Raw genomic sequence first — 26,453 nt, forward strand, 5'->3', positions numbered from 1 at the left:
ACATCAGCAGCAGCACAATGCGTCCCCATGTTAAAAAATGGTGCCACTTTACCAATGGCTACATGGAGGCTCTTCAGATTACATTTTCTTTTTTTCTGTCCCCTTACCTTCTTATGAATGTCCAGCACCATCTAGTGAACATCTACTGTGGATCAAGGTTCCTTTTGAACTGATCCGATCTAAATGGCTATTAGTAATATAAGACAATTTGGCTGATCCGTTTAAACTAGCTGTCAATGATGCTTTGTATCAATGTAATTATTTTATAATCTATGCTTCCAGACCTACCCAGTTTTAGTTAAAAAAAAAAAAAAAAAATGACGTTTGACATTTTACGAATGTTAATCAAATATCAGAACAGTGTTTTTCATGCCTGCAGCTTTAATTGTAGTATATTATGGGATGTGCCCTTAAGCATTTAAACAGTTTGTTTTTCATTAAACAAATACCTTCAGATCAGGTGCCAATAATCAATCACTTTTGACTCACAGGCAGATACAGTTTCTCACGCAATGGATTTTAAAATTCCACCACCCCACAGCGTTTATAATAGAAACACACAGCCCAGTTTCCACAGCGGCCGTTCAGGTTTGAGCAAAGGAAAGGTTTACATGGCAGATCGGTTTTGTAATTAGCTCTTGATAGATTGAATGTGCAGTGATGGTATGTGACTTTCTTATAACAGCACTGCAATGAAGTGACAGGGAGGGTGCTATCGTGTTAGGACCTCAGAGTATTCTTTTTACTCCAGAGTATACAGAGTCTGTTTAGAAAGTGGTCAGACCAGTGTGCAAACTGAAATTCAAGTAAAGACACATCTTACTCCACCCTGTGCTTAAAGCTGAAAACATGTTTACATATACATTCAAATATGGTTTTCTTTTTCATTTTCATAATTACTATCTTGTGAACAAAGCTTCTATGGGGGAAAAAGAGATATGTCACTTTTTGTTACCAATATAAGGGCGCTTGACTGATGTAGCCTGTATTACATAAACAGGCAAGGGGATTTATTATTATTATTATATATTATTATTAATGTAAAATAAAATAATAATAATAATAATAATAATAATTCATTTGGGCAAATAAAGCAACATTTTTGGAAACAGTAAACATTTTCAGCAGGAATATAAAACCATGCGGGTGGGGTGGGGGGAAGTGATTCTGAAGTTAATCACTTCCCCATTGAAACAACTGGTTGAAAAATAAAATCATATGATTGCTAGCATTATCAACTAAGGAAATATTTGCTGGGCTGAGAAGACTGTAAGCAGCTTTGGTATTGATCTGTTAATATGTACGAATGGGATTATAGTTCTTGACAATTCTTTACTCAGTTGATTGATCTGCTAATATGTACAAATGGGATTATAGTCCTTGACAGTTTTGGTTAAGCCACTCAGTTGGTTAAGTACTTTAAATTACATGGCATTCATAACTATGTAATAACATGGTAATAACTGGGTGAGGTTTTATGCTCTTACATGTTAGCTACTGGAGTCAGTACCATATGTAATTACTTATAAATGACTATACCGTGGTAATTGCATGGATATTCGTGCAGCAACAGCCAGCAAACAAAAATCATGAAATAACATCAGTCACAGGTATGTTGATCTAGTTGTGGTTAACAACACTGTAAAAATAAATTTCATTGACACAGAGCATAGCTGCAAATCCACACATAGGCAGGGACAGCGCTTGCAAATAACCAGAGAGTGTTACTGTAACTTTCCTATTGGAGGGTGCCATTTCATTTGAGTGGGATCATTTGTATTTAATTGAATTACCCCCTTTAGGAAATCTCCATGGTTGTTAACTATGCCTGATGCATCATGGGTCTGAGATCAGGCACTCAAACCGAGAGCTGATCTGGTTGCAAACCGCGGAAAGATAGAAATCATGTGCTGCTGTGAATTGCTGCATGTGGAACACCCAGAGACACTGACAAGAACAGACACGGAAACGCCTTGTGACAATGAAGAGGTCACACCCAACTCATCACAACAAGAGGTGCCTGTTTCAGAGTTTCACTCACAAAGTCTAATTCGAAGCTTCAAAGAGAGCTGACAAGTGTTTCAGCTGCACTGTACAGCTATGGCCAAAAGGTTTTTCATCCCCCTATAGAATGAACTAATGTTGTTTCATAAAGTCGAATGAAACCTGCTGAATAATGTCCCGATAACATACTGAATTACATACTGCTTTGTAGTTTGTTATAAAATTAACAAAAAAAAAAAAAAAAACTGACAAAAATTGACATTTTGAAATCTAGCATGAAGTACTGTACCATTATTATGGCTTCCGGTAGACTTTGCAATATCATTTTGTAGTTTCTTTGATTACATGATGTTATCAATAAGTTTTGTTGTTTTTTTTGTTTTTAAATGATGTCTCAATCCTAAAATTCTAGGTGATGCCAAACCTTTGGGCATAGCTGTACAATAAAGAGTTAGTAGTGGGTTTGGAAAAAATATCGCCTTACACATCCCCACATGTGACTACGCCTGTTTAAATGACGTACCTGTCATTTTCTTTTCATTGTTAACACCCAGACAACTTTTTACACTTTATAACTTTCAAGTCTGTTTCAAAGCTCTTTTCAAGATGTCCACTCTAGTGCTCTGACAGTGTAAGGATTATTGCCCACAGTGTCAAATGGCAGTAATGATCCATGATGTGGTGCGGAACAGAAAAAAAAACAGAGCACTTGTTCCTGCAGTGATTTAGAGGACAGATCTCAAACCCCAGTGCACTAAAGCAGACATTTTCATAAAAGCTTTGAAACAGAGTTTAGAGTTATTTCAAACAGTTGTAGCAACACTTGGGGGCATGTAACGTTATATTTTACAGAACCCTACTGCTTTAATGTAACCCAGGTAATTAACTAATTACACTCTCCAGGTAAAATGACCAACACAAATTTAAAGCTTCACTTGCAAACAGATTTATTTAGACATTCCCTCTCATGCAGACATTTGACGTTATATAACTTAGCCGCAGTCAGTTGACATGTGATTCACATCGACTGGAAAGGCGTTTTCTGGTTTTACATATGTCATCTTCAAATTGTTTATTGAAACAAGGTTGGTATAGACAGCATTGTGATTGGGGTGTGAATAACTGGGCGGTGTGTGAGAAAAGTTATAGGAAAGCCAGCTTTTCAGCACATCACACGCAATGGACGCAACACTTGAAACTCAGCCAGTGAGCGTTTCTATTGTTCGACAGAGAGATGCCCATTCCTCAAATATTACCACCTCTAATTCCTTTAAGGAACTTGGAGCTGTGAGAATGCTGGCACGGCGCTGTGTAATTCATTTTTTCCCTGGGTCTATTACCAAAGGCGTACAAAGTGAAGTTGAGGATTAGGGCTGTATTTTTTTCATGGTATATGTTTCATTGCATTTCACGGTCTAGAAATAGGTATTTTAAGCTATTTCATGATTAAACATACAATGTATTGAAGCATATATATGTTGCGTTGTCACTTTCCAAATGAATCATATTCTCCTGAGTTATTATACAGCAAATATTCTTAAACATGTCAAAGCTTACTTGAAAAACAGTAAATGCTAAATTGTAGAATATTTCGTTTTTTTATGTTCACCTGATAAAAACATTCAATTTTCACCATCACTGAATTATCAAACAAACAAAATGTACTAATAAAAACAGACATGTGAAATGTCCTCTTCTTGTACTGGGCAGAGCGATCTTTAGCAGAAAGATTTCCCATATTTGATGCAGCTCAGTGTCTTCTCAGTTGAAGACATTTTAAAGAAATCATGCCGCTCTCCTCTATGTAGTTCATTGAATCATAAATTCATAAATTGATAGTGAGTCAATAAGGCAAAGGTTTGCTTTATTTATTTTGAAGCAATGTACATTTATACTATTCTTTCAGAAATGGGACTTTTCACAGGGAACTACATATTACACGACAAAGGGTACATTGCACGGAAATCATGAAATCTGAGATAAATACAGCCTTAATCATGATGTGTGCCCCCAAAGCATGATGGTAACCGGGAGGGCAAAGCTATGAAAGCATTGGTAAGGTATTCGAACGATGCAGCACAACAAGCCACATCTCACTGCAGACCAGCTGGGTTTACGAGCCCTCAATTCAACTCATGCAGCTTGAATTCAGCTATTAATGGCTTCTTCAGAACAAATCAAAACCAGTATTCTAAAGTTCCATAAAGCATTCCATGCACTTACCAAACACTCTTCAACAGAAATACAGTGGCAATGCCACACCATTGACGCTTCTTCCCTGAGACTCGTAAATGGCTGCTACAATGGTGGATCGGTACCTCATGTGTTAACTTTTCATATTTTGACATCCTAAACAGTAGTAATACAATGGTATGAGACACACTAGTCAGTTAATTACAGTGTTAATTGCAGGCTGCTAGAGTTAGAGCTAACACAGTGAAGGAGACTGGAGTGGTCTCATTTTAAAGGCAGGCTTGTGGCTCTCCCAGCTGGAGGGGCCTTGCATCTACTTCCAGCGACCGGCAACCTTGCCTTTCCCTCTAGGGACACCTTTCGTGCTGCATAAACAAAAAGGAAATGGCAACACAAGACTGGTAGCGGAAACTCCCTTCTCATGTCTCTTGATAATTTGGCTCCAAATTCTCTTTGGTGTAGTCGCATGGCCATTACTTCATTAGAGCCAGAATGACAAGTGTAAGGTTAGCAGACTTCAATTCATTGCTGTAGCAAATCTGAACACACTTGAAACAAGTACAGCACCATGTCAGAACACAGAACACAGAACACAGAACACAGAACACAGAACACAGAACACAGAACACTGAATGTGAATTAATAATGAAGAGAAACAGCAAGTGTCATGACCCCAAACCAAAAATTAATAATGACAAGATGTTAGATAATAACATGGAGCTAGGACCAGTATGTAGAAGTGGCGGTAACAGGAAATGACCTATATAAAAATATCATGGTAGCACTTGTAACACAATAGAATGCTGCTGTACATTCTACAGTGCATTCTGGGACACGGCAGTGCTTTTGGGCGGGACTGTAGTCTGTTCTTATATGGGGATGTAAAACAGCAGGAAGTCATGTTTGTTGTGATGGTGTCAAAGCAGGAAGTGATGATTATTGATGACACATTTAATTAAGATAAAGAATACTTGAGGTATATATCTCTTTTCATGGGAGTCCTCAAACATTTATTGGTAGAATTGAGGCTATTAAAAAGCACAACTGATTTTTTTTTTTTTTTTATTTGAGATTCTCAAACTGGGAAATTAAAAAAAAACATAATCCAACAGCAATGTGAAACACAGGGAGAGGAAAAACAGTGAAGCGCTTGTAGAGCAAATTAGCAGGAGCTTATGTCTACAGTAAGTCAGGGTCTGTCTGTAGCGGAGGAACACAAGACTGCAATGCAAAGTCGAGGTTTACTACTTACATTTTCTGGTGGTCACTAACTCGATTTCTCAGAACATTAATCTGGAAGAAAAATGATACATTTACAATAGTCTGAGCTACCATTTGGTTAGAATCACAGGTATAAGTCTGTATTAAAACTACAGCACTGTGACACGCAGCACCGGTTCGCTTGAATGGGGGTATTTTTCAATGTCATCTATGATGATTTCTTTGTTAGGAGATAACACACAGTACAGTATTTAGGTGAGTGATAATGGATAGGATTATGTTACCAATAGTATGACAGCTTTGTCATGCGGTCAACGCATACCCTTTCAGAAGGAACAATCTGTTCTGTACGAACGTGTTTCACAATGTAATGTCATTTCCAGTAACCGCCCTAGCCTCTAGAAATTGGCAACTCTGAAACCCGTTTTTTTTTTTGCTTTGCTTTACCACAGTTGCTCCCTTTATGATATGTCCTGCCCACGATCACCATTGTCTTCTGTACTAAACTGATGTTGTTTTAAAAATATGTTCTGTGTCAGTGCTTGTCTGGTTTTGATGCTTGTAAATACTCACACGCTGCAGAGCAAACAGAAAACTAACAGAACAGAATTTCAAATGAGTACAGCGGCTCTCGACAGAAAACAAAGGAAGCAGTGGAATGGAGGAGCTGTCGGCTGGGCCTCACCTCATATCTTTGTTTCTTGAACTTGTCAAGCAAGTCAAACTTCTCGGCCTCCAGGTCAAAAATCCATCGGTGGAGCTCGTCAGCCTTCTCTCTGGGGATCGGAGGTAGAGCACCGAGCAATTCAAGAGCCACATCAACGAAACATTTCACAAGCAGTTTTTTTTTTTTTTTTGCGTGTTATCATACCATTAGTGTGTTCTTGTGCACAGGGAACACTTCAATATATAAATATCAAAAAATATATAATATTATAGAGAACATTTCAAAATACAGGCACATTAACCACACGAAGCTACACTGTAGGTGTCATTTACTAATAACTGAACTTCACGCACAATTCTGTGATCAACAATCTGTATTTAACAAAGCTATTTCCCTGATTATTCTGTTAAAAGTACATGTGTTAAATAGTAGGAAGGTGTAGTTACAGTATATACAAGTCCAAACTAGTTCATTTAAAAGCTGAAAAGCCCAACTTCTGTATGTGGTACTAGTTGTATATCATTACTGATAGTTTTCCCTTCACGACTATGATGGAAATAAAGAGGTTCGATAACTACAGTAGATGGTACTTCTTGATTGAGACCTGTAAAGAGCTCCTAGATTGCTTGCTGCTGCTTTTAGACCCTGTAATGTGAAGACCTTCACTAATCTTGTCCCGTGATTGACTTACTTCAGTTTCTCCTCATTCAGATGATCGATGTCCAGCGACTTACGTCGGTCGCTCAGGATCTTCTTCTTCTTTTCTCTCTCAGTCTGTTTCTTTCCAGTCCTCCTCTCTGTCTGCAATCAAACCAGTGTTGCTGTGTCTGGGGTCTGGTCTGATCAGGACTGCAGCACAGCACTCTACACCAACTAACCCTAACCCTAACCCTATCCCTAACCCTAACCCTAACCCTAACCCTAACCCTAACCCTTACAATTCCTAAAGTCTTAATCATTTTAGGGTTAGTGTATTTGCAAAATACAATTCTGTTGAAAACAGATTTTTTTTTTTAGTAAAAAAAACGTTATAATCCATTGCATTGAACATTAGGGATCTGTAGCATGGATTTTATATAGCTACTTACAAGTGATGACCGAACTACCTCCACTTTCCTTTAACACATTTGTCCTGATGCTATTTTATGCAATCCGTGAAATAAAGAGTTTTTCAAAAGCCCTCTAAGTATTTTGACCACCCTACAGTTGGTGGATGTTCAGAAGAGTACAGTTCTTATAGAGTACAGCACACCTGGAGTCTCTGACAGCGCTCCTTTACCTTCTGCAGGTACCCTCCGAAGTGCACGCTGGACAGAACCTTCTTCTTTTTGGCGTCTTCGGTGGCTCTCTTCAAATCCTCCTCTTCCTCCCTCCTCGCTTTCTCCTCCTAGAAACACAGGGAGAAAGGGGCCAGTTTATTTTCACCTGAACTTTGATGCAGTTAATCTGCAATTTATTTGGCACACAGTGCCCCCAGGTGTAAAAACCTTGTAACTGCAGAAAAAAAAAATTATTATAAAATGGTCATCACATTGATATACTTACAGCAAACCTGTTCTGGCGTTCCTTCTCCCTCTCAGTCCGGATTCTCAATTGCTCGGCTCTCTCTGACCGACGTTGCTCCTGAGGGTGAGAGAAAAACTTTTTTTAGGAATGGAGAGCGGGGTGTCTACGTGGCCAACAGAGACACAGTGGGGTGTAGATGTCAACTCTGTAAAATTTTCATCTACCAAAATACAATAAGGTCCCCATTACACCATTCTCCATACTTAATATTGCTATTGCATGCACATTAATCAACTTTGAAATCAACCCATGTAAATTTATAATCAAGCAGACAAACATTTTGGCTAGTGCATTAATCTGTGTATCAGATTTTTACTTAACTAAGTCTCCATATAAATTGCTATGAACTTTTTTTCTATATATTTATGCTATATAAGTCACTGTCACAAAAAAACACCAACAATGTGGTTGAAAGGCACTTCTTAAAGCCATTACTGTTTTTGTTTTATTTTAAGTTTGGTCCCTTTGATTTCAAGGACATGACAAACCCGCAGTGAATGACCTGTACTAGACAGCTGCAACAGGCTGCAATGAATCACCATTCTATCCTTCAGGCTCATGAGTTCCTCCTCCTCCTTCTTGCGGTTCTCGAAGTGCGCAACGATCAGGGTCTGCAGCTCGTTCAGGTCCTTCTCCATCCGCTTCCGGTGGATATCCTGAGAGGAAAAAGGAGGAGAGAGGAGAGAGCAGAGAGCAGAGAGGAGAGAGGAGTGATGAGAGAGCAGAGAGAAGAGAAGAGAGAGCAGTGAGGAGAGAGAAGAGAGAGCAGAGAGCACAGGAGAGAGAAGAGAGGAGAGAGGAAAGAGCAGATAGGAGAGAGTAGAAAGAGGAGAAGAGAGAGGAGAGAGCAGAGAGGAAAGAGACAGGAGAGAGGAGAGAAGAGAGGAGAGAGGAGAGGAGTTAGGAGAGAGGATAGAGAGGAGAGAGGAGAGGAGAGTGGAGAGAGGAGAGAGAGGAGAGAGGTGAGAGGAGAGTGGAGAGAGAGGAGAGAGGTGAGAGGAGAGACAAGCTTACTTACACATCATACAAATTGAAAACAGTTAATAAATTAAGGGCTTTATATAGTACAATACAGTGCTTGTACAATTTACAGCAGTGCCCCAAGCTTAGCTATTAAAACCTAGATCCCATCTGTGGTTTGTTTAACGTTTTCTTACATTCTCTTATATTTGAGGTTTCTTTTTCATACAAAACTTTTAGTTAAAATAGATTGATTGGTCGACTGAATGAACAGGTTTAACAGAAGCGACAAACAATCAAAATACTCACATCAAAGTCAACTTTCTCTCCATCAGGGATTTTGAGAGGCACGAGGTTGGGCATAAAGAGCCTGCTGGAGAGAAGTATTACCTTTAGTATTTGGAGAAATCTCTAAGAAGGGACAGCAATGCTCACAACTATTCACAAAACAAAGGACGAGGCCAGTTGTCATACTGTGCTAGTGCTAGTAGACAGTAGACCTGCAAAGGTTATCAGAGCTTTCCAATCTTATTGCATCTTATTAATTACATATTATAATTATTCAAACACATTCCAGGTCCAATGATATAGACATTAGTGTCTCTCAAGAAAGCAAACACAATCCTGTCAATGCTATACTTACTTTGGTTTGGGCTTGGCCTCTTCTCTCATTTTCATTAAACAAACAAGGAAGAAAATTGGATTTAAATCAGTAATACTTCACTTGAGAAAAGCATGTCCAATTCTAGACTTCTTAATGACAGGTTCATTTTTTGACCCCCTTTTTTTTTCTTTTTTTTTCAACTGCCCCATCACCTCGAAATGTTTAGCTAAGCCTGTTAAGTTTCCACAGACTTCAGGAGCTGCTTTTAGGTTCTATCTGCCTACCACAGATACATTTAACAAAGGCTAGCTATAATGTGTCTGGCTGACTTAGTTAACTTTAGGTATTTCAATGGCAGGAGACTAGAACTGAACTCATTGTCAACCCCCCATATCAGCAACATAAAAATAATGATTATAATTATGTGCATTCAAAAAAAAAGATGAAACCTCTATATTCAATTAAAAAAAAAAAAACTTAAAATGTTTCTGTACCTTCTCCTCCTTCACCCTGTTCCTCTCCAGCATCTAAAGAAAATAAAAACCCATGCAAATCAAACTTGTTATCCTTGGCTTGAGGATTTTAAAAAGGGATTTTTACAAACGTCATGGACCGTTTTAGTCAGTTTATGTTTGTATGCTAATTATTACATATATGCTAATGATGTCACTTAGTCACCATATTTTTAATAATGAGTTTGTGGTCACATATTATCTGCATGTTCAATAAATGTGAAGTAAAAAGATTTTGGATGCAGCAGTCGTATATTCTGCTGTGCTTGCCAGATGCAATATCGTAAGTGCGCATAAAAACAAGCCCCTGGTTTCTGGGAATATCAACTACACCTTTTCATGACACTTACATATTTAATTCCTTAGTCAACACAATTTCATTACAAACAGCCTTCTTGTCATGACCCGTTTAGCTAAACATTTTACTCATGAAAGAAAACAAAAATGGCAAAGTTAATTCTGGAGCGGTTTCTTAGCAAGCTGGTAACATTACTTTAGCGCATGCATGCCAATGTCATAACATCCCCTAGGTGTGACCTCTGTTATTTCCTTTCTCTAAGCAGTGTTAAAATGAGTGTTTTCTAAAACAAACAAGTCAAATGAGACATCATCTGCCTTAAACTGGTGAAAAGCAGAACCTGGAGCAAACAGACTTGATGAGGTCCTTATTATTTGAAGTGTGTCTGTTATTTGAGTGAGGTAACCGTCTGTTGCTGGAGCTCCAGGGCAGAGGAGCTGAGAACAGAGCCTGAATTAGCCAGCAGATGTGATACGTGAAGGGCTGTGATAAGGGCTGGAATGCTGGAAAGAACCAGTCAGCGCCAAATACAATGACACCTCACCAAAGAGGGGTCTTTCTATATGGAGAAACACATAAATACACAGCTCTCCTGGGCGTTCATTTAGGATGTAGCAACATCTGGTGGACAAATGTTGTAACTACAGTGTCATTGAATGGAATTTCACTCAAAAAGTGAACACCATTTCTTGGAACCCACAGAGCTCCAAATATGGCGACGGTCTGTACTTAGATGAGAGACAGGAAAAGAATACTACCCATTTTTAAAAAGACATGATCCTTAAGCTTTTGAGTTAGTACAGGGAAGGCTCAAAGTCTATTATAAGTCAATGTGGCGTTGTTTATTAACCTGTTCTAGACTGCTGTTGGTGTCTTTAGCAACAGTCTCAGAAATGTCCTTGATTTCCTTTCCTCACCTTCCTTGCTTTTTTCCTGAACCTCTTTCTCTTCTACTGTCTCCTCTTCTTCCTCTGCTTCAGCTGTTTCACCCTCCGGCTCTGAATGCAGTAAATAAAATACAATACCATGCGATGAAGTTCATATAATGCCATTGTGAGATTATTTGTTTTTCAATTACAAATGAAAACCAGCCTGAACTACCGCCATAAAAAACAGATTTTTATGAACTCTGTCTAGGTGAAGCGTTTTTAAATGTATTAATCAGGTGGAAAGGCCAAGAACACCCTGCAGTAAAAAGAAAACATTAAAGATTATGTTTTGGAGGCTGATCGCATCTGATAATAGCAAGTGTGGGGTTTTAAAATCTACGGCTTTGCAGTAAAATGATATAAAATGATGGTTATTACTGAATGATGATCCTTATGAGAAGAGATCCTGACAGTGTGTTTGATGGGCATTGATACTTGAAATCTGTACCTTCTTCCTGCTCCTTCATCAGCTCCTCTTCTTCTTCGTCTGTGTGCAGCAGCGGGATTGCAGTGAGAGAGCAAGCAGATATGAATTGCATTCAGAGCAGCTACAATCACATTTGATTCAAACTAAACACAGGAGCTGCAGAATAACAGAACCACTCATACCATACCGCACAACACCACCTGTACTTATTTTGCATGCTTCTTCCCTGGACCATTTAGTAGTTCCTACAGGCTTTTGAGGATTTAAGCAGAAGTCTGATCAAAATTTCCATCTTACTTTAAAAATATCATCTGTCTCTGTAGGGCTGATTATACTGGGTAGAGATTGTCCGAGCTACAGTGAGTAGCAGCTCAAAGCACCCGAGCCAAAGCTCTTTACTCAGAACGACAGTCTAGTAATGACCATTCCTGGTCTCCCTCTGACGACTGCAAAGGTCATTTTCCCTTCCTGGTGTTATATAAGCAGCTCTCTCTCTCATCAAGTGGAAAAACAGGAGGACGTTCCCAGTCCCCAAGGATATTTCTGAGAATGGCAGCATTGTTTGATCACACTGATGCCAGGCCCCATAGCAGTGCATATCAGTTAGTTCACTGAATACAGTTCTGCCCTTTAAGATATGAAATTGCATACATACTTTCAATTGCTTCTTCCTCTGTTACAGGTGAAAAGCAAACAAAAATCAATCATAAATCATAGTTTTTACCTCTCTCTATTATATACAGGGAAATAATACTAATAATACTAATACTACTACTAATAATAATAATAATAATAATAATAATAATAATAATAATAATAATAATAATATCATACCTTCCTGCTCCCTGAAAGACAAAGAATAGAATAGGTTACATGGTCTACTAAAATATCATGCTTCATTTTGCAGTTTTCCAGTAATCTCCAATAGCGGTGACACTCTGCAAGGGTTTATAAGATTCTTACATAAGTAAAGCATCATGAGGGATATTACTCTCTCATACCCTGTAGTGTTCAGTAAGACACATATAGATTAACTTACTCATACTCCTCAATCACTTCCTCTGTGTCAGACATCTTCAGATATGGACCTGCAACTAAACACACCAATACCTCAATGAATACACGTTAACAGCTAAAACAGTGATAGCGCATGGCTTTGGGGTTCGGGATATTGCATTACCCTGAGCAAAGCTGAGCAGAGCCATTAGCAGACCACAGTGTCACCAGCAAGGCCAACATGATAGATCAGGAACAAATACTGTGATCTGACAATCGTGCTGATGCGATGCCATGGTACTTCAATGGATTACCAGCGTGGTGATTCATGCTATTTCTACCAGTGGCTTCATAGTGCAATTCTATTGTATTACAAAACCATCCTTGTTTGGTAAGGGTTTTGGCTCTTTGACATGCTGCCAGTTCTACATTCTTGTTGTTTACTAGACACATAGCTCAAGAAGGGGACTTTGATCGGGATGTTGAATCAAGCTTCAGAAAAACGCCCTCTCCCCGGTTCATCAGATGCATTGCAAAGAGTGGATCCTCATCCCCTTTCCTTACAGGGGCAGTAATTATCTAGTGTAAGAGCGTGCATTGTGATCACAGGCTAATAAAGAGGTGTTGAGTGAGGCTAAGCAGTGTATGCTCTTCTGTGCTCCAGTGATCTCTTTGGAAGCTCATAGCATGCATTACAGGCATTCTTCCACTGCAGATCAAATGCCAGACCTCTGAGTTTGATGTGTCATAGTGCACTATTAGATCAATTATTTATACAAGCAAACTTGCACTGCCACACGAGATGAAAGGTGTTTATTTTATCAAGATCCCTTATTGTATACTTCATGATATGGGTTCATCAACTAAGAATAATAGTTACACTGTGGTTACAGTTTATTAATATTTACTGCTACTGTACAGACTGTAGCCAAAAGTTTTGAAAACAATCAAACACATCAACATGATTTAGATGTCTTTATTTAACATAACATCATGTAATCAAAGACACTGCAAGGTGATATCGCCAAAGTCGACCAGAAGCCATAACAGTAGTAGAGTATTTCATGTTTTCGAAATGTCACATTTTTCCATTTTTGTCAGTTTGTTATTTTTTTTGTAAAGTATCTGGAAAGCTACAAAGCGGTGTGCAATTCAAAATGTTAGCGTAACATTATTCAGCAGGTTTCATTTCACTTTATGAAGTAAAATTAATTCTATAGGGTGCCGCAAAGGCAGAGCTGTAGGTCATTTTACTGTAAAGGTAAAAAGCAACAGTGCTTTATTTTTAACACCTTGATTAAGTGTGTTGAAATGATTTTGCTGTACAGTAAATATTGTCTGAAATTATATAAGTGCAAACACATACACAAAAATAGTGAAATTATCTTAAAACTGGTTAACCTCATTTTATAAAAACAGCACACAAGTATGTTTTAAACCATCACAACTCATCAACTGCTAGCTTAAAACCAACTAATATTGTTTCCAAGTGATTTTCAAATTAATGTTATGTGAAGACCTTAACCACTTTGAAAATGTAGCACTGGATACTTCCAGGAAACTGTTTGAAAACGTATCGTATATTTCTACTCCAGTCTTATACAGTTAATAGGTGTGGTAATCCATTAAATGAACACATATAATTGATATATTAAGGTATAAAACAACCCCTTTTCTTTTCAGAACTGTCTTTTTTTTAGACCCGCTACTGCAGAACAATGACAGTTATACAAGTGCAGGCTTACCTGTTGAAGAGAGATGGAAAGGGTCAATGTCCCTATAGCTATTTTTTCCCCCCCAGTGTATCTGTACTTTCCAAGTTCCAGAATTTTTAAAGACGGGTTGGGTCACGTGACCATTGTCTGACTCTCAATTGGTGGGAGTAGTGAGGCTGAGGATAAGGGTACAGGGATCCTATTTTTAATCCAGGTGTCAGTGTGACCAATCAGTCGTTGAGTCTCCCAAAAAAGGCTTGAAAACAGCCTTATATATATATATATATATATATATATATATATATATATATATATATATATATATATATAATCTTTGTTTTTACAAGAATAATGCTCTTCGGGACATATTTTCAAAACATTTACCATAGTCTTTAATTCACTCCTATTTCTTGAAAGAGGTAACGTTTTACAAAACTAAAAGAGTTTTAAAGAGCTCTCAGTGTCTTTTGTATCTCATTTGGTAACTTTTAACATTTTTTTTATTTTCCATTTCAAAGACTAGGAGTTAACTAAAGAATGCAAGACGCTTTGAAAAAAAAAGCCCTGTCTATCATATCCATAAAAATGAATTTCTTACTTGTTAAATACGCTATTTTATTAAAAGCTTTAGATTAGAACCTGTTTGCTGTTAATAAGCATAGCAGACAAAGTTCAGGGCTTCAGCTATAGTGACATTGATACAGAACACACATAATGGATATTTAACATGGTAGAAATGAAATATTATTTCAATGAAGGCGATAAAGTATTACTTAAATTGATAAAGGCAACATACAAACCATCTGGAAAATAAGTTTTATTTTGAAATAATACAAACATCTTGGATAAAACAGAGAAAAAAAAACAAACATTTTGAATGTCTGTCAGAATCTTATACAAAAGAGCAGGAGTTTTTATAATCTGAAAATCAGAGTGCAAAAATGTCCACTCACTTCAGAAGGAACCTACATTAAAAATATTATCATTAAAAAAAACAAAAAATGAAATAGCTCTTTACCAAACACTAAAGTAATCCAGAAAACAATCATAAAATAATACGAATACCCCTCGCATTAAATGCTTTTCATGACTTCACGTGTTCTTCAATTTTTTGAAAGAGTTGTTGTTTTGCAGAACCTCCTCTATAAAAAATAAAATAAAATAAATGAATAAAATTTTCACACATGCACACAAAACTCTGCAACAGGGTACATTTTACACTATAAAAGAGTCACCGTTGCTTCCCTGTAACTCTCTACCCCTTCTTCTCTTTTGTCACAGTGGTGGTTACTTTGCATATCTTCCCTATGAAACAGAGTGATCCGGCACGTGACTGATCACATGGTGCAAGGTCACATGATGTGAGGACGGCCACCACTGAAAGTACACTGAATATGGCACTCGCTAAAATGTTTGTTCACTTGACTTAGTCTTATCTTAGCATTCTTCTGAGTACTCATGGATGATTCAGCACTGAAATTGACCCTGACAAATATCATGCATAGTTTTTGTCTACTTGACCTGATTTCACCTGGAAAAATGTCACAGAACTTACAGGGTCACTCTAGCTCTTTGAGGGATAAGCAGGGGAGCTCTCGGCTCTGTTCTCCCACAGGTTGCGCTTGCTGGAGATGTCCACCTTCCTCAAGTCCTGCAAGAGCAAACAAGAAATAATGTTAGGGTGGTGGTATTAAGATCCGCCACGGTTTAGAGAATTAAAATAGACCCCATTCTCTCTCTCTCTCTCTCTCTGGCCAGCTTCAAGTTCGGATACCTCAAAACCACTACAGAGCGTTGAGGGCTAGCAACACATCAGTTATGTTAAAGCCGAACAATTTGTAAAACAACCAAGCAAATGCTCCAGAGAGGTTAGCCTGTAACTCTCTACCCCCTCATGGATAGCGATTTTACAGCAGCTAGGGCAGCACTGCAAGATCGCTACCTAGGCAAACCACAGTGGTATTGCAGATACTGCAATTGAAAAGCTCTGTAAATGCAGTAGATCATTACCGTGGGGCCAGGAGATTTCTCAGACCTCTGTGCTTTACTGATCCAGCGGTTGATTCGCTCGGAGATCCCAGTTGAGAAGTCCAGGTTGTCCTGTCGGAGAGAGTCACACAGCATCAAGCCACATGCAGAACTGTACCCCGAGATAACCAGCTAGATTTTCATTCACACCTGAGATATAGGGCCCTGTCAGCCCGTTTGCTGATACCTTCCTGCCGGTGGCGCTGTTTCTCTCCACACTCGTCGCCTCTCTTTCAAACACTCCCCGTTTTCTCGCGACCTCGTCCGCAAACAGGAAGCAGTCTTTATGAGATGCAGGAGGAGATTTCACCTGCTCCGATTTCTAAATGAGGGTGAAGAAAAACCTACCATGAGCAAATCTCACTCCTGACTGTGTGTCTGGTAACCTGTCATTAATTACACTGTAACTACACATGTACCGACATATTATTCACATCCCCCAATTCTCCAATAGAGGAGTGGAGTAAAAGCATAGAAAACATGGCAGTGCTGCAGGACAGTCTGAGCAATGGTCTTCCTCCCTACCTGTGCTGCCAGAGCCAACCTCTCCAGCTTTTCTTCAATGGTCCGAGAAGAGATTCTTAGCTTGGAGCTGTAGAGCAGAGCACGCATGTTTCAGACACGGCATAAACGTTAAATCTCAGGGTATTTTGAATAGCAGTTAGAATAACGACTTGGTGGCCTCATAGCTGTATGGACCAGGATTTCATGGTCACACAGTTGAATCTGTGAACCCTCCCTCCCGTGAAATAACCACACCCAGTACATATTGCTCTGCGTTCATTTAGAAAATGCAACCCAACTAAGTCACACAATAGCCAGTTGCTTTAAAGTTTTGAATGCATATAATGCGTCTTTTAAAAGCTTTCTGTACTCACTTCCTCTGGAAAGGTGGGGTGGATTCCCCATCACGTGTAGTCTCTTGCTGTAACAATAGAAAATATCCACGTGATTTTCAAAGTGCACTGCAATGGCATTTATTCTGTACCAGTGGTCATAGCACAGGGTAGCTGCAATGGTGTGAGTCACTGGTAGAATGAAACCGCAGTGGAAGCATTCTAATATTTTGACATAACAATGGAATCTATCATAATGGTATGAAAAAACACTCTCGGCCAAACTGCAGGAGATGACATCTCTTATATAACAAAAAGACACACCCTACACACAACACATTCACTTGTACTGTAGTGATACTACATGGGTAAAGCTTGGTTTTAAAGCAGGGACGTGAACCCTTGATCACACTATGCAAAGGATGCAGGCTCATCTGCACATGTGCTTACAGAACTCTTAACCTTAACAAACAGGGTTTAGAATCTGCAATGGGTAAGTCACAATTGTTGAAATGGGGACACAAAAATATTAATGAGCAAATAAAATGTGCAATACAGTGTCTTACCAGTGTAGGGTCAGAAAGTGGTAGGCGGTCAGATTTTGGTACAGGTGCAATCAGTTGCTATAGTCATAAGGTTTGTTTAAAATTTAAAGCAATGCTAAGGTTAATTATACATCCATTTTTTGACAACCTTAAACTGGAGACAGACAACCAATTTCTCTTAAAAGAAAAAAATTATTCGCGTCCAACAAGACAAAAAGAGAAGTCACCACAAAGTTGCACATGAACAAAAAATTACAAGATGCAGTGTATTGAGTATGATGAATATTTCCGCATATTATTTTCTTAATGGGGGAAACACATGATAAATTACATTAAAAACAATGTCAAAGACTGGAAAATATGATAAATTCAATTTAAAAAGATGTAAAACACCAAAAAACATCCAACGTGCAGGGTTTGAACGGGCATTTCCTGTTTTGTTAGCGGACGTTGTTTAGGCGAGGAAGCGCAGTACGCTGCGTGTCACTTGTTTTTTAAGGCGTACCTGAAAATAACCCTACCTTTTTTTCTACATGATTTCTGTTTTGTTGGCGGAGATGACATTCGCTTTCATTGTGACCACAGGATCCAATCAGTTTCCGATTCAGTATAATCTGGGAGACAGTCGCCTCCCTCGCTGTTATAAAAAAAGATGTTTTGTTTTTTTTCCTTCCTACTACACACAATGCACCCTGTAGTGTCGCTTTTCTCGAGATTTTTTCGACAGCTTCCTTTGCTTGGACACTTCACTGCCCTACCTTTGGTAATCTCTCCGTTTTTTCTTCTTTGGTTCTGGAGGGGATCCTGAGGCTGGAGCTGTGGAGAACATCGTGCAAAAGAGTGTTACAGCAGACTGCATCTTTAAACAGAGGCTTGCTTCCTCTTCTTATTCAGGTACCTAGCTCTGGTTTCAGAGCTAGAAACACGTTCTTCTGAATGGGAAACTCATACAGGTAATACATGCATGTATGCACCTGTACAGCACTATCAATTAAGCAATGCAAGGTTGAGTACTTTTGCAATAATATTTTTTGGCCGCTAGGAGTCAGTGTTGCTGCATGTAATAAACGTTCCTCACAGTCTATACTCACAGAAAAAAAATGTTACTGAGGAATACTATGAAGTATTTCTTTCTCACCTCCTGTTAAACCGTGAGGTGGGGTCCTCGGATTTTGACGTTACCTGTAAACAATTGGAATCTATTCATATAACAACAGAAGAACGTGACTGAGATGAATAAGCTGGCAACAAAACAAACAAAAAAAATCATCTAATCTAGTGGACTGAAAACAATAATTAACTTTAGAATTAGTCCCATATTTATACAGTACTAACCAATGTTAGAATTAACTAAATATTATTTCCTGATTGCTTGCTGAATGTCCTTGAGTAGATAGGTATCTACTTTTCAAACATGTACAGCAGAATTTAATTATCAACCTCCTACCAAGGTGATGCGCGTTCCAATCTGTTGCATTCAAGAAGGGATCAACAAACTGAACCTCAGAGTGATGCTTACCCTGAAAGAGGTGGCTCTGGAAGGGAGCTGTCTGATCTGCACCTCCTCCACCTGCATTTTAAACATGCACATTTAGAACCAGATTACTTGTCAAGTGTCCACAGACCAGGCAAGACTCCCTAATTCTGAGCCAGTGGTGGAACGACCTCCCCACGGATATCAGGACTGCTCAGCCCCTGACCGCCTTCCAGCACCTCCTCAAGACACACCTGCTCAGACAACATCTGTAAACCTCAACTCTCCACTATACTGGACTAGACGGCACCCAGTTGTACCAGTTCTTGCATTAGCTTGTACCTGCACTGAACTGCTCCATACCTCGCCGCATTCTCGTATCTGATTTTACTCTTATAGGTAACCGTACTCGTGTTTTTTGTATTTGCTCTTATTGGGAATTCATTCTCATCCATTTATCATGCTTACTACCTGCTCTTACTGGACTTTACTTGTATAAGCAGATATTTACTAGAAGTTATAACTGCTCTGAGTCAAACTTGCTCTTATTTACACCTTACTGTATTCTTTATTTTGCTCTTACTTAAATTTGATCTTAGTGTACTTTCATAGCTGCTCTTATCTGTATTATGATATTATGTAATGTGATATTTTATAATGTGATAACTTGTAATGTGATATTTTATAATGCAATACTTTGTACTGTGATACTTAGAAGTTTCCCACAGTAAAAGCACAGCAAAGTGTAATAAAGCATAGTGACAGCGTGGTAAAGCATAGGCAAGCATGGTAAAGACCAGCGAAGGAGAGTAAAGCATGTTAATAAACATGGCAAACCAGGATAAACTATGGTGAATACCAGGAAATCAATGCATTTGCATTATATTTATATAAGCAATGTGTTTTAGTTCAATATACAGCTGTCTTCTTAATGTACTGTAATACTGACACAGGTTAACGTCACTCTGACAGTCAGCATTTACAGAGAACAGAACCAAGTGAGCTTGCTTTTTTTTTTCTGTAACCCCTTTCCGATGTTGACCAGAATTCAAGTGATCACCTGACTGTCTCAGTTCTACCTGCTGCCCTGTCTCAATGTCACTCACCGCAGCCCCCTCAGTCCTGAACCTCCTCTCTCTTGGTGTGGACGTGGTACCCACTGGGGTGGTGGGGGAGGAGAGAGTCTTAGTCTCAGCTGGGAACTCCTGACTCTTATCTAGGGAAATGGACAGGGAGCTGCAAAGAAAACCAGTAGTCAAAAGTCAAAACATTAATAGATGTTGAAATGTGATAGGATAGCGTTTCTAATGTAAATGAAGCTTTGACACAACGTTTAACACAATTATATGAGTGGATCACAGCTATGTAAAAGCTTAAGCACAGCTATTACATTGTATAACAGTGTTTAAGCAGTACAACAGTTAATCCTGTATCTTTATTTAAATACAACACTGTCTTTTAAGGCCAAGTGGCATTTTAAAGACAAAGCAAAGACTAAAAGCAAAAAGGGAAGCTTCAGCTACTAATCTGTACATTATCACAGGATTATTTGTTATATTAATTTCTGTTTTCAATCCGCAGAGCAGTGTCTATACAACGGGACACAAACCGACAGGTCTGCATGGGTTCTGTTAAAGGAGGGCACACTGAAAGCAAAGCCATGCCAGTAAAATGCAAGCAGCAATCTCTTTTATGACATGCATAGATGTTCTCTAGAGTGACAGAGTCCCATCAGGCTGGTATATTGTGTAGACTGCATTGTAATCTGGGTACCTCACGAACTTCCCGGAAGGAGATTTTATCGGTGTTTTTACTGGTTCATGGTTGGTTACAGTTTCTGTTCCAGCACAATCAATCTGAAAATAAAGAGTGTCAAGTGCAAAGATTTTTACTAAAATATATTCAAATGGATTTCTTTTAAAGACACACACACACACAAAGGGGCTTAATGAATTTCACTAAACACAATAAAAATATGATTCTCAAATCCACAACTGAGCATTAACATGCTATAATAATAATAATAATAATAATAATAATAATAATAATAATAATAATAATAATAATAATAATAATACATTTGTATCTGTGTAGGGGGTCTTGTGTAATCTGACCCTAAATCAGATTTTGATAAGACCTCTGGCAGAGTAAAGTGATTTCCGATCAAGCGTAATGGACACAATGAACACAGATCAATGTTCTCATGTTTTCTATCCCACAATGCAATGTGCTCTCACCCTGGATTTGTCTTGTCCTGTGGAGTTCCTTAACACTCTCTGAACTCCTCCCATGGAGTCTCTCTGAGCCTCTGTGTCCAGCCTGCCTCCCTGTCCCTCTCTCTGGACTTTACTCTCGACGGCCACCCTGCCTCCCTGCCCCACTCTCTCTGGCTCCGGACTTCTGGGCTCCTCCTTCTGCCTCATCACAGTCTCTAGGTGCCTCTTCCTCCTGCGCTCATCGCGTGTCTTCAGCATCTCCAGGAATGCAAGGTTTTCTGGATCAGCCTCTTCCGCTTTCTCTTGATCCTGGGCACTGTGGGGCATGAGAAAGAGATCAGCTTCTCTTCCTTATTAATAATCTATTAAATGTGTTCAGGAACTAAGCTCACAATATAGATGGTCATTATTTTAAGGGACATTTTAATAACTAAGCTTTTAAAAAAAAAAAAAAAAAAAAAAAAAAAGTCTAACTGTCTTTCGAGTCCCTTATACTTCTTGTATAGATTGACTGGTTTTGCAGATTTTGTTTTGAAGTATGTTTATATTACCTCCACACAGTAGATTCACTCCCTGTGCAGCAGGTATTAGGGTCCCACCTGATACCAACTAAAAGTTCAGTAAAGAGAATTTCAGGTTTCAGATGGGGCCCTAGTACCTGTTACACAGGAAGTGAATCTACAGTGTGGTTGCAGGTTACATGGACCCAATACAAGTCATATACATGGATTTCAGATTAAAAAGCCTGTCATATTAGCTACAGCATGCAGCCAAAAGGGCAGGCAAAATATTTTTGATAAGAAGTGATTAGTGCAGCAATAAACTGTCAAATAAAGATGGCTTGTGATCTACAATGATAAAATGTGCTTTTGGCGTTGTGTCTTCAGATGTAAATTTGCATGCAGTATTTCTATTTGTATCAGAAAGAGTTTAATTGTTCCCCCCCCCAAATTTTAAAAAAATATCCTAAGGGGAATTTCAGCAGCAATGGGAATGAATCCTGTCTAGCTGTAGTGTATTGAAGATACTTCTAATGGTTTTATCCAGACCTGTGTGGTTTCTGCTCCCCGGGTTCATAGGAGCTGCTGTCGGGGTGATCTGAGGTGGTGCTGGAGCTCCGAATCCTTCGTCTTCTCTCCCGCTCCACCTCCTCCTCATCCTCCACGGTCCACTGTCTCGTCAGACTGTGGGGAGAGAGGACAGAGAGCTTCAGTCAGGCCCAGGATTTGATTGGATAGTCCCATGTCTAAACATTATCGTACCCGCCAACGCTGCTGAAGAACTAGCACCAAGTGATTTAATGCGAGATTCAAGGATCCTCTGGCACCAGTTTTGACAGTCTTTGATTAGGTTTGTTGTACCTGAACAGCAAAGCGCTCCAGTGCCTCCAGTGGCAAGTGTGTACAGTACAACTCGTCTTTCACGGTATAGGAGAATGTGAGTCTTATACTTCTCGTTCACTCAAGTTAACTTTGATGTGCAATTATGATATGAGTTAACTGTACAGTAGCTGAAAGGCATTCCTGTCTCACCCGATGCCTTGCGTCAATTTACATTAAAGATAAGACAAGCTATTAGAAATGAATGCAATGGGGTTAATGTGAATTTTAGTGGCAAATTGATAAGGTGCCACGGCTCTGCCAGTGTGTGTTTTTGTATGTAGAACAATGAAACTGTGTTATTGTTGTGGTACTATGGCACAGAAGGCTTGTGTAGTTGTTGTGGTGTTACATTTCTTTTGTTCTGCCACAGCTCTGCCATTGATGAGAATGTACTATAACTGCACACGTTGCTTTAGCATTAGATGTCAGTTTAATAAAAGCACCAATCAACGAGGAACTGAACTAGGATTAGCAGATCTCTATGGCATCATTTGATCTGACTGGCACCCTTGGTCTGCTATCTGATTGCTGCTAATCAGAAAAGCCACAATGCCTGGGATTGTGCACTGTTTGTCACAGCACAGTGCTTCAGCTAAGGGATGACACTATGCAAACCATCTTGAGATGCCGCGTCTCCAGTTAAACGGTGACTCCCCAATGACTTTTGAATTGATCCCTTCAAGCTTTTCAAAGACAAACCCTTTCAATACACAATACATTCGTGACTCCTCACACTTTGGCAGTCACTGTACTACAATGCAGAATACAACATGTGTACAAAGCTGTGCTAATGCCTCTGACAATGGATTTTGCTTGGGTATAAAAGATGACTTTTAGAGCTCTGGGAAAATAAGAATCAAACCAGACTACTGCAACAGAAATGTGAAAGAGTTACATTTCAGATCCCATTTTAATTTGAAAACTGTAGCCAGACTGCAAGAAAAGAATTATCAATAAGTAATATGATTATATTAAAATTAATTATTCATTTTTTAGGCCAAATGTTAGGTGAAAATGGGTAAAAACACACCTCTTGCCTTTGCAAAACACACAAAGGTTTTAGCCTTCCAGGCTTTGACTATAGTGTGCACGTGTAATTTGTTTTGCCAGGGAGGGCTGTCATTTTGTTATATATATTGAACGTGTGGTACATATCTCAATAATATGCAATATTGTTAAGACCATGTGATTGCTATTCACGTCAGTACAACTCCATTTTTAAAACATGATGATGGCACATTACTGTATGCATGGAGTGTGAATATTGTATAGCGAGCACATTTTCTACTTGTGTACTTAACAAACAACAACCTTTTAGTCATCTCAGTTGCACCACCTCTCCCAGCAGTGATACTGTGTGTGAACTCCCATACAACATATGGAGTGATTAGACACCAGGAGGCTGCCTGTTAATCATTAGTAGCACGCATTGTTTTTACCCAGGGGGACCGTCATCCTCTTCTGCAGCCGAACAATAGCATGACTGTGGGCAGCTATTCTATTGATTTAAAGGCACATGTTTATGTTGCTCAGCAAGAACTTGACTGTAAGAGCTACACTTTTGCACAGCGTGCGAATGCAATTGTGAAAAAAAAAAGAAGTACAGACCATTTAAAGACAGGTGTCTATACAGCGAGAGCACTGTGTTATTTCGATACCTAATTTAATTTAATAACAAAAGTAAAACGTACTTTCAGAAACTAGATTTGGGAAACCCCTGTACATTTTCTAATTGAACTTGTTCCATTTAAAGTCACAAATAGGGTTTTGAGTTCTTATTTGAATGTCTCTGCTGTGCTCCTGTACAGGAGAGCTAATGCTAGGGCAAATTCCATTGCCTTCAGTCTTCCGAATGACTATATATATGTATGTGTGTGTGTGTGTGTGTGTGTGTGTGTGTGTGTGTGTGTGTACAGTTTATAAACTCGACCTTTGGTCTCATAATTTATGATGTCACAGAAACCCTAGATGGAATCATTTTCCTGTAACTCACTGAAGCCCATCTGTTATATATATTTCATTACAAAACTTAATTATGTTGCAAACTTCTTGTTTTATCAAATTGCTTTTTTTTTTAACAACTCAACGAAAATAGTGGTCTTTTTTTTTTTTTTTTTTTTAAAAAGCTTTTTTTGCATTTTTCAAAAAACCCATTGAAATCACAAAATGAAAACAACCCCAGTGTAATTTTTTTTGCAACTTTGATATTGAAAAAATGGAACCTATGCAAAGAAGATACCTCCTACACATTTGCTTAGAATGGCTAAATGTTACCTCAATATCACATTTAAATCATATGTTTCCATTAAATATCATATTACTTACAATCTTACACATGCGCCCCCTTATACAAGCTTACCTTAGTAAAAGCATAGCAAAATGTAATCAGTCATAGTGAAAGCATGGTAAAGCACAGGTAAGCATTGTGAACATTGTAAAGAACAGTGAGGAAGATCACATTACTAAACATGGCACACCAGTGTAAACTCTGTTAAATGCACAGTATATGGGAAAAGCATGGGAAAACTGCACATCTCACAGTAAACTGTAATAAGGGTCTGTGAAGCAAATGTACAGTTTATATAAAATATTAAACAAATGGACCCCTTCCTCTATTTCAATTACAATAAACTTACAGCAGGGTCTGGTTCTCAAACAGTTAAAGAAAATGAAAGTAGAGAAGTTTACAGTACCTGGACAGAGCTGACCAGTTCTTTCGACTAATGGACATTTCCCTTCTTGTTTTTTTTATTATTTTCAGTTCAGTTCCAGTAAGCCACTCTAGTCTGCAGTCACACAGCTGAGCATGTAAAGGAAGTGCCTTAAATAAAGTTTAACAAACTTTCCATAACTTGCCAGTGCTTTGTGCTGGCGCTCTGCTCTAGGTCTACCTTTACCCTAAACTGCCTTCCTGGGAAGTCACATGACCTGCTACCTTTGTTCTGCTCCTTAATTTACCTATTAGCAGCACCTTGCAAATACACTGCAGCAACGAGTCGTGTCGATAACAGGTTAGATGGACAAGCCTCTAAATGCTTTTTTTTTTCTAAAATTCCAGCAGCTGCTTTTTTTTTTTTTAAGTGCTGAATTGTGTATTTACTGGTTTATTCATATTTACTAATGCATATCTAGCTCTTGTTTGTCAACACACTTGGCGATAGGTTTAGTGTAATTAGATGCATTTTACTGTACTGTAAATTCCACTGTAGATAGCAGACTAGTAGCATGACTATGACTAAAAAGGCTAAATCCAACATTTAAGTCTTCAGCACTTTAATAGTTTCAACACTGCACACCTTCAATTGGAAATGGTTTGTTAATTCTTAGAAAATTCCAAAAGCTGTATATAAAAAAAGCGGTCACGATAAAGGCGCTCAGGTTTAGTAAAGTTGTGGTATTTCATCATTTTATGAATATGACCTTAACTCTCAAAATCAAGATCCTGTTAAACATAAAGTTATATGGTTTAATAGTAAATTACTTTATGGAACAGATAAGCCACGACTGCAGGTTAATTACCTCTGAAACTGAAAACGGTAATCCCTTAAGAATTACCACTTGAACATTTGAAGCAAACTTTAGCAGATAATACACCTGGTAATAAAGTAGAAACGGCTTTAACAGCTACCTGTTTCAATACCAGCCTTTATAGATGCTATTCAGTTATATTTTTACAAAACTTACCAGTCACGCAGAATAAGAAACTGCTGGAGAGCTATAGAGATTATGAATGTATATATATATATATATATATATATATATATATATATATATATATATATATATTGTGCTCCCTCCATTTAAATAAATACAAGATTATTAAATCTTTATTAAATGTGAATGAAATGACAGTCTACTTTTTATTTTCAAGTTTTGCAGA

At 38.5% G+C, this 26,453-nt stretch overlaps 2 protein-coding genes across 6 annotated transcripts; both read right to left on the reverse strand.

The window, feature by feature from the left end:
• Positions 1-2,934: 2,934 nt before the first annotated feature.
• Positions 2,935-14,229, reverse strand: LOC121304773 (troponin T, cardiac muscle-like). 5 transcript variants are annotated; one of them, XM_041236164.1, is made up of 16 exons: positions 14,123-14,229; positions 12,421-12,475; positions 12,216-12,226; positions 12,037-12,054; positions 11,403-11,441; positions 10,943-11,023; positions 9,710-9,742; positions 9,255-9,273; positions 8,921-8,981; positions 8,191-8,307; positions 7,631-7,708; positions 7,365-7,472; positions 6,777-6,886; positions 6,104-6,194; positions 5,450-5,490; positions 2,935-4,562 (listed from the first exon to the last, which is right to left on the reverse strand). In XM_041236164.1, the coding sequence occupies exons 2-16, from the start codon at positions 12,453-12,455 to the stop codon at positions 4,511-4,513; spliced, it is 894 nt and encodes a 297-aa protein (XP_041092098.1). In that variant the 5' UTR covers positions 12,456-12,475; positions 14,123-14,229; the 3' UTR covers positions 2,935-4,510. The 5 variants fall into 5 exon arrangements, with proteins under 5 accessions (XP_041092098.1, XP_041092097.1, XP_041092096.1 ...); XM_041236163.1 differs by having other exon boundaries at positions 8,921-8,984; XM_041236162.1 differs by having other exon boundaries at positions 9,255-9,276.
• A 752-nt stretch (positions 14,230-14,981) lies between these two features.
• On the reverse strand, positions 14,982-25,590 carry lad1 (ladinin). Its single transcript, XM_041235956.1, has 14 exons — positions 25,267-25,590; positions 22,241-22,375; positions 21,213-21,507; positions 20,749-20,831; positions 20,082-20,211; positions 19,021-19,071; positions 18,640-18,683; positions 18,260-18,317; positions 16,999-17,045; positions 16,646-16,712; positions 16,308-16,442; positions 16,103-16,192; positions 15,648-15,743; positions 14,982-15,234 (listed from the first exon to the last, which is right to left on the reverse strand). The coding sequence occupies exons 1-13, from the start codon at positions 25,302-25,304 to the stop codon at positions 15,657-15,659; spliced, it is 1,260 nt and encodes a 419-aa protein (XP_041091890.1). The 5' UTR covers positions 25,305-25,590; the 3' UTR covers positions 14,982-15,234; positions 15,648-15,656.
• Between the last annotated feature and the right edge of the window lie 863 nt (positions 25,591-26,453).

This window comes from Polyodon spathula, chromosome 39 (assembly GCF_017654505.1).
Source record: "Polyodon spathula isolate WHYD16114869_AA chromosome 39, ASM1765450v1, whole genome shotgun sequence".
Classification (NCBI taxonomy): Eukaryota; Metazoa; Chordata; class Actinopteri; order Acipenseriformes; family Polyodontidae; genus Polyodon; species Polyodon spathula.

Excerpts from the sequence above, each read along its gene's own strand:
- LOC121304773 (XM_041236161.1), bottom strand. The coding sequence starts at position 12,455 with ATGTCTGACACAGAGGAAGTGATTGAGGAGTATGA. Across the intron at positions 11,024-11,402 it reads GATGAAGGAGCAGGAAGAAG|AGCCGGAGGGTGAAACAGCT; the intron begins GTACAGATTTCA and ends TACTGCATTCAG. Across the intron at positions 9,277-9,709 it reads ACAGGGTGAAGGAGGAGAAG|AAGAGGCCAAGCCCAAACCA; the intron begins GTACAGAAACAT and ends TGAAAATGAGAG.
- lad1 (XM_041235956.1), bottom strand. The coding sequence starts at position 25,304 with ATGTCCATTAGTCGAAAGAACTGGTCAGCTCTGTCCAG. Across the intron at positions 18,318-18,639 it reads ACCTCACGGTTTAACAGGAG|CTCCAGCCTCAGGATCCCCT; the intron begins GTGAGAAAGAAA and ends TGTTCTCCACAG. Across the intron at positions 17,046-18,259 it reads AAACGGAGAGATTACCAAAG|CAAGAGACTACACGTGATGG; the intron begins GTAGGGCAGTGA and ends CTATTGTTACAG.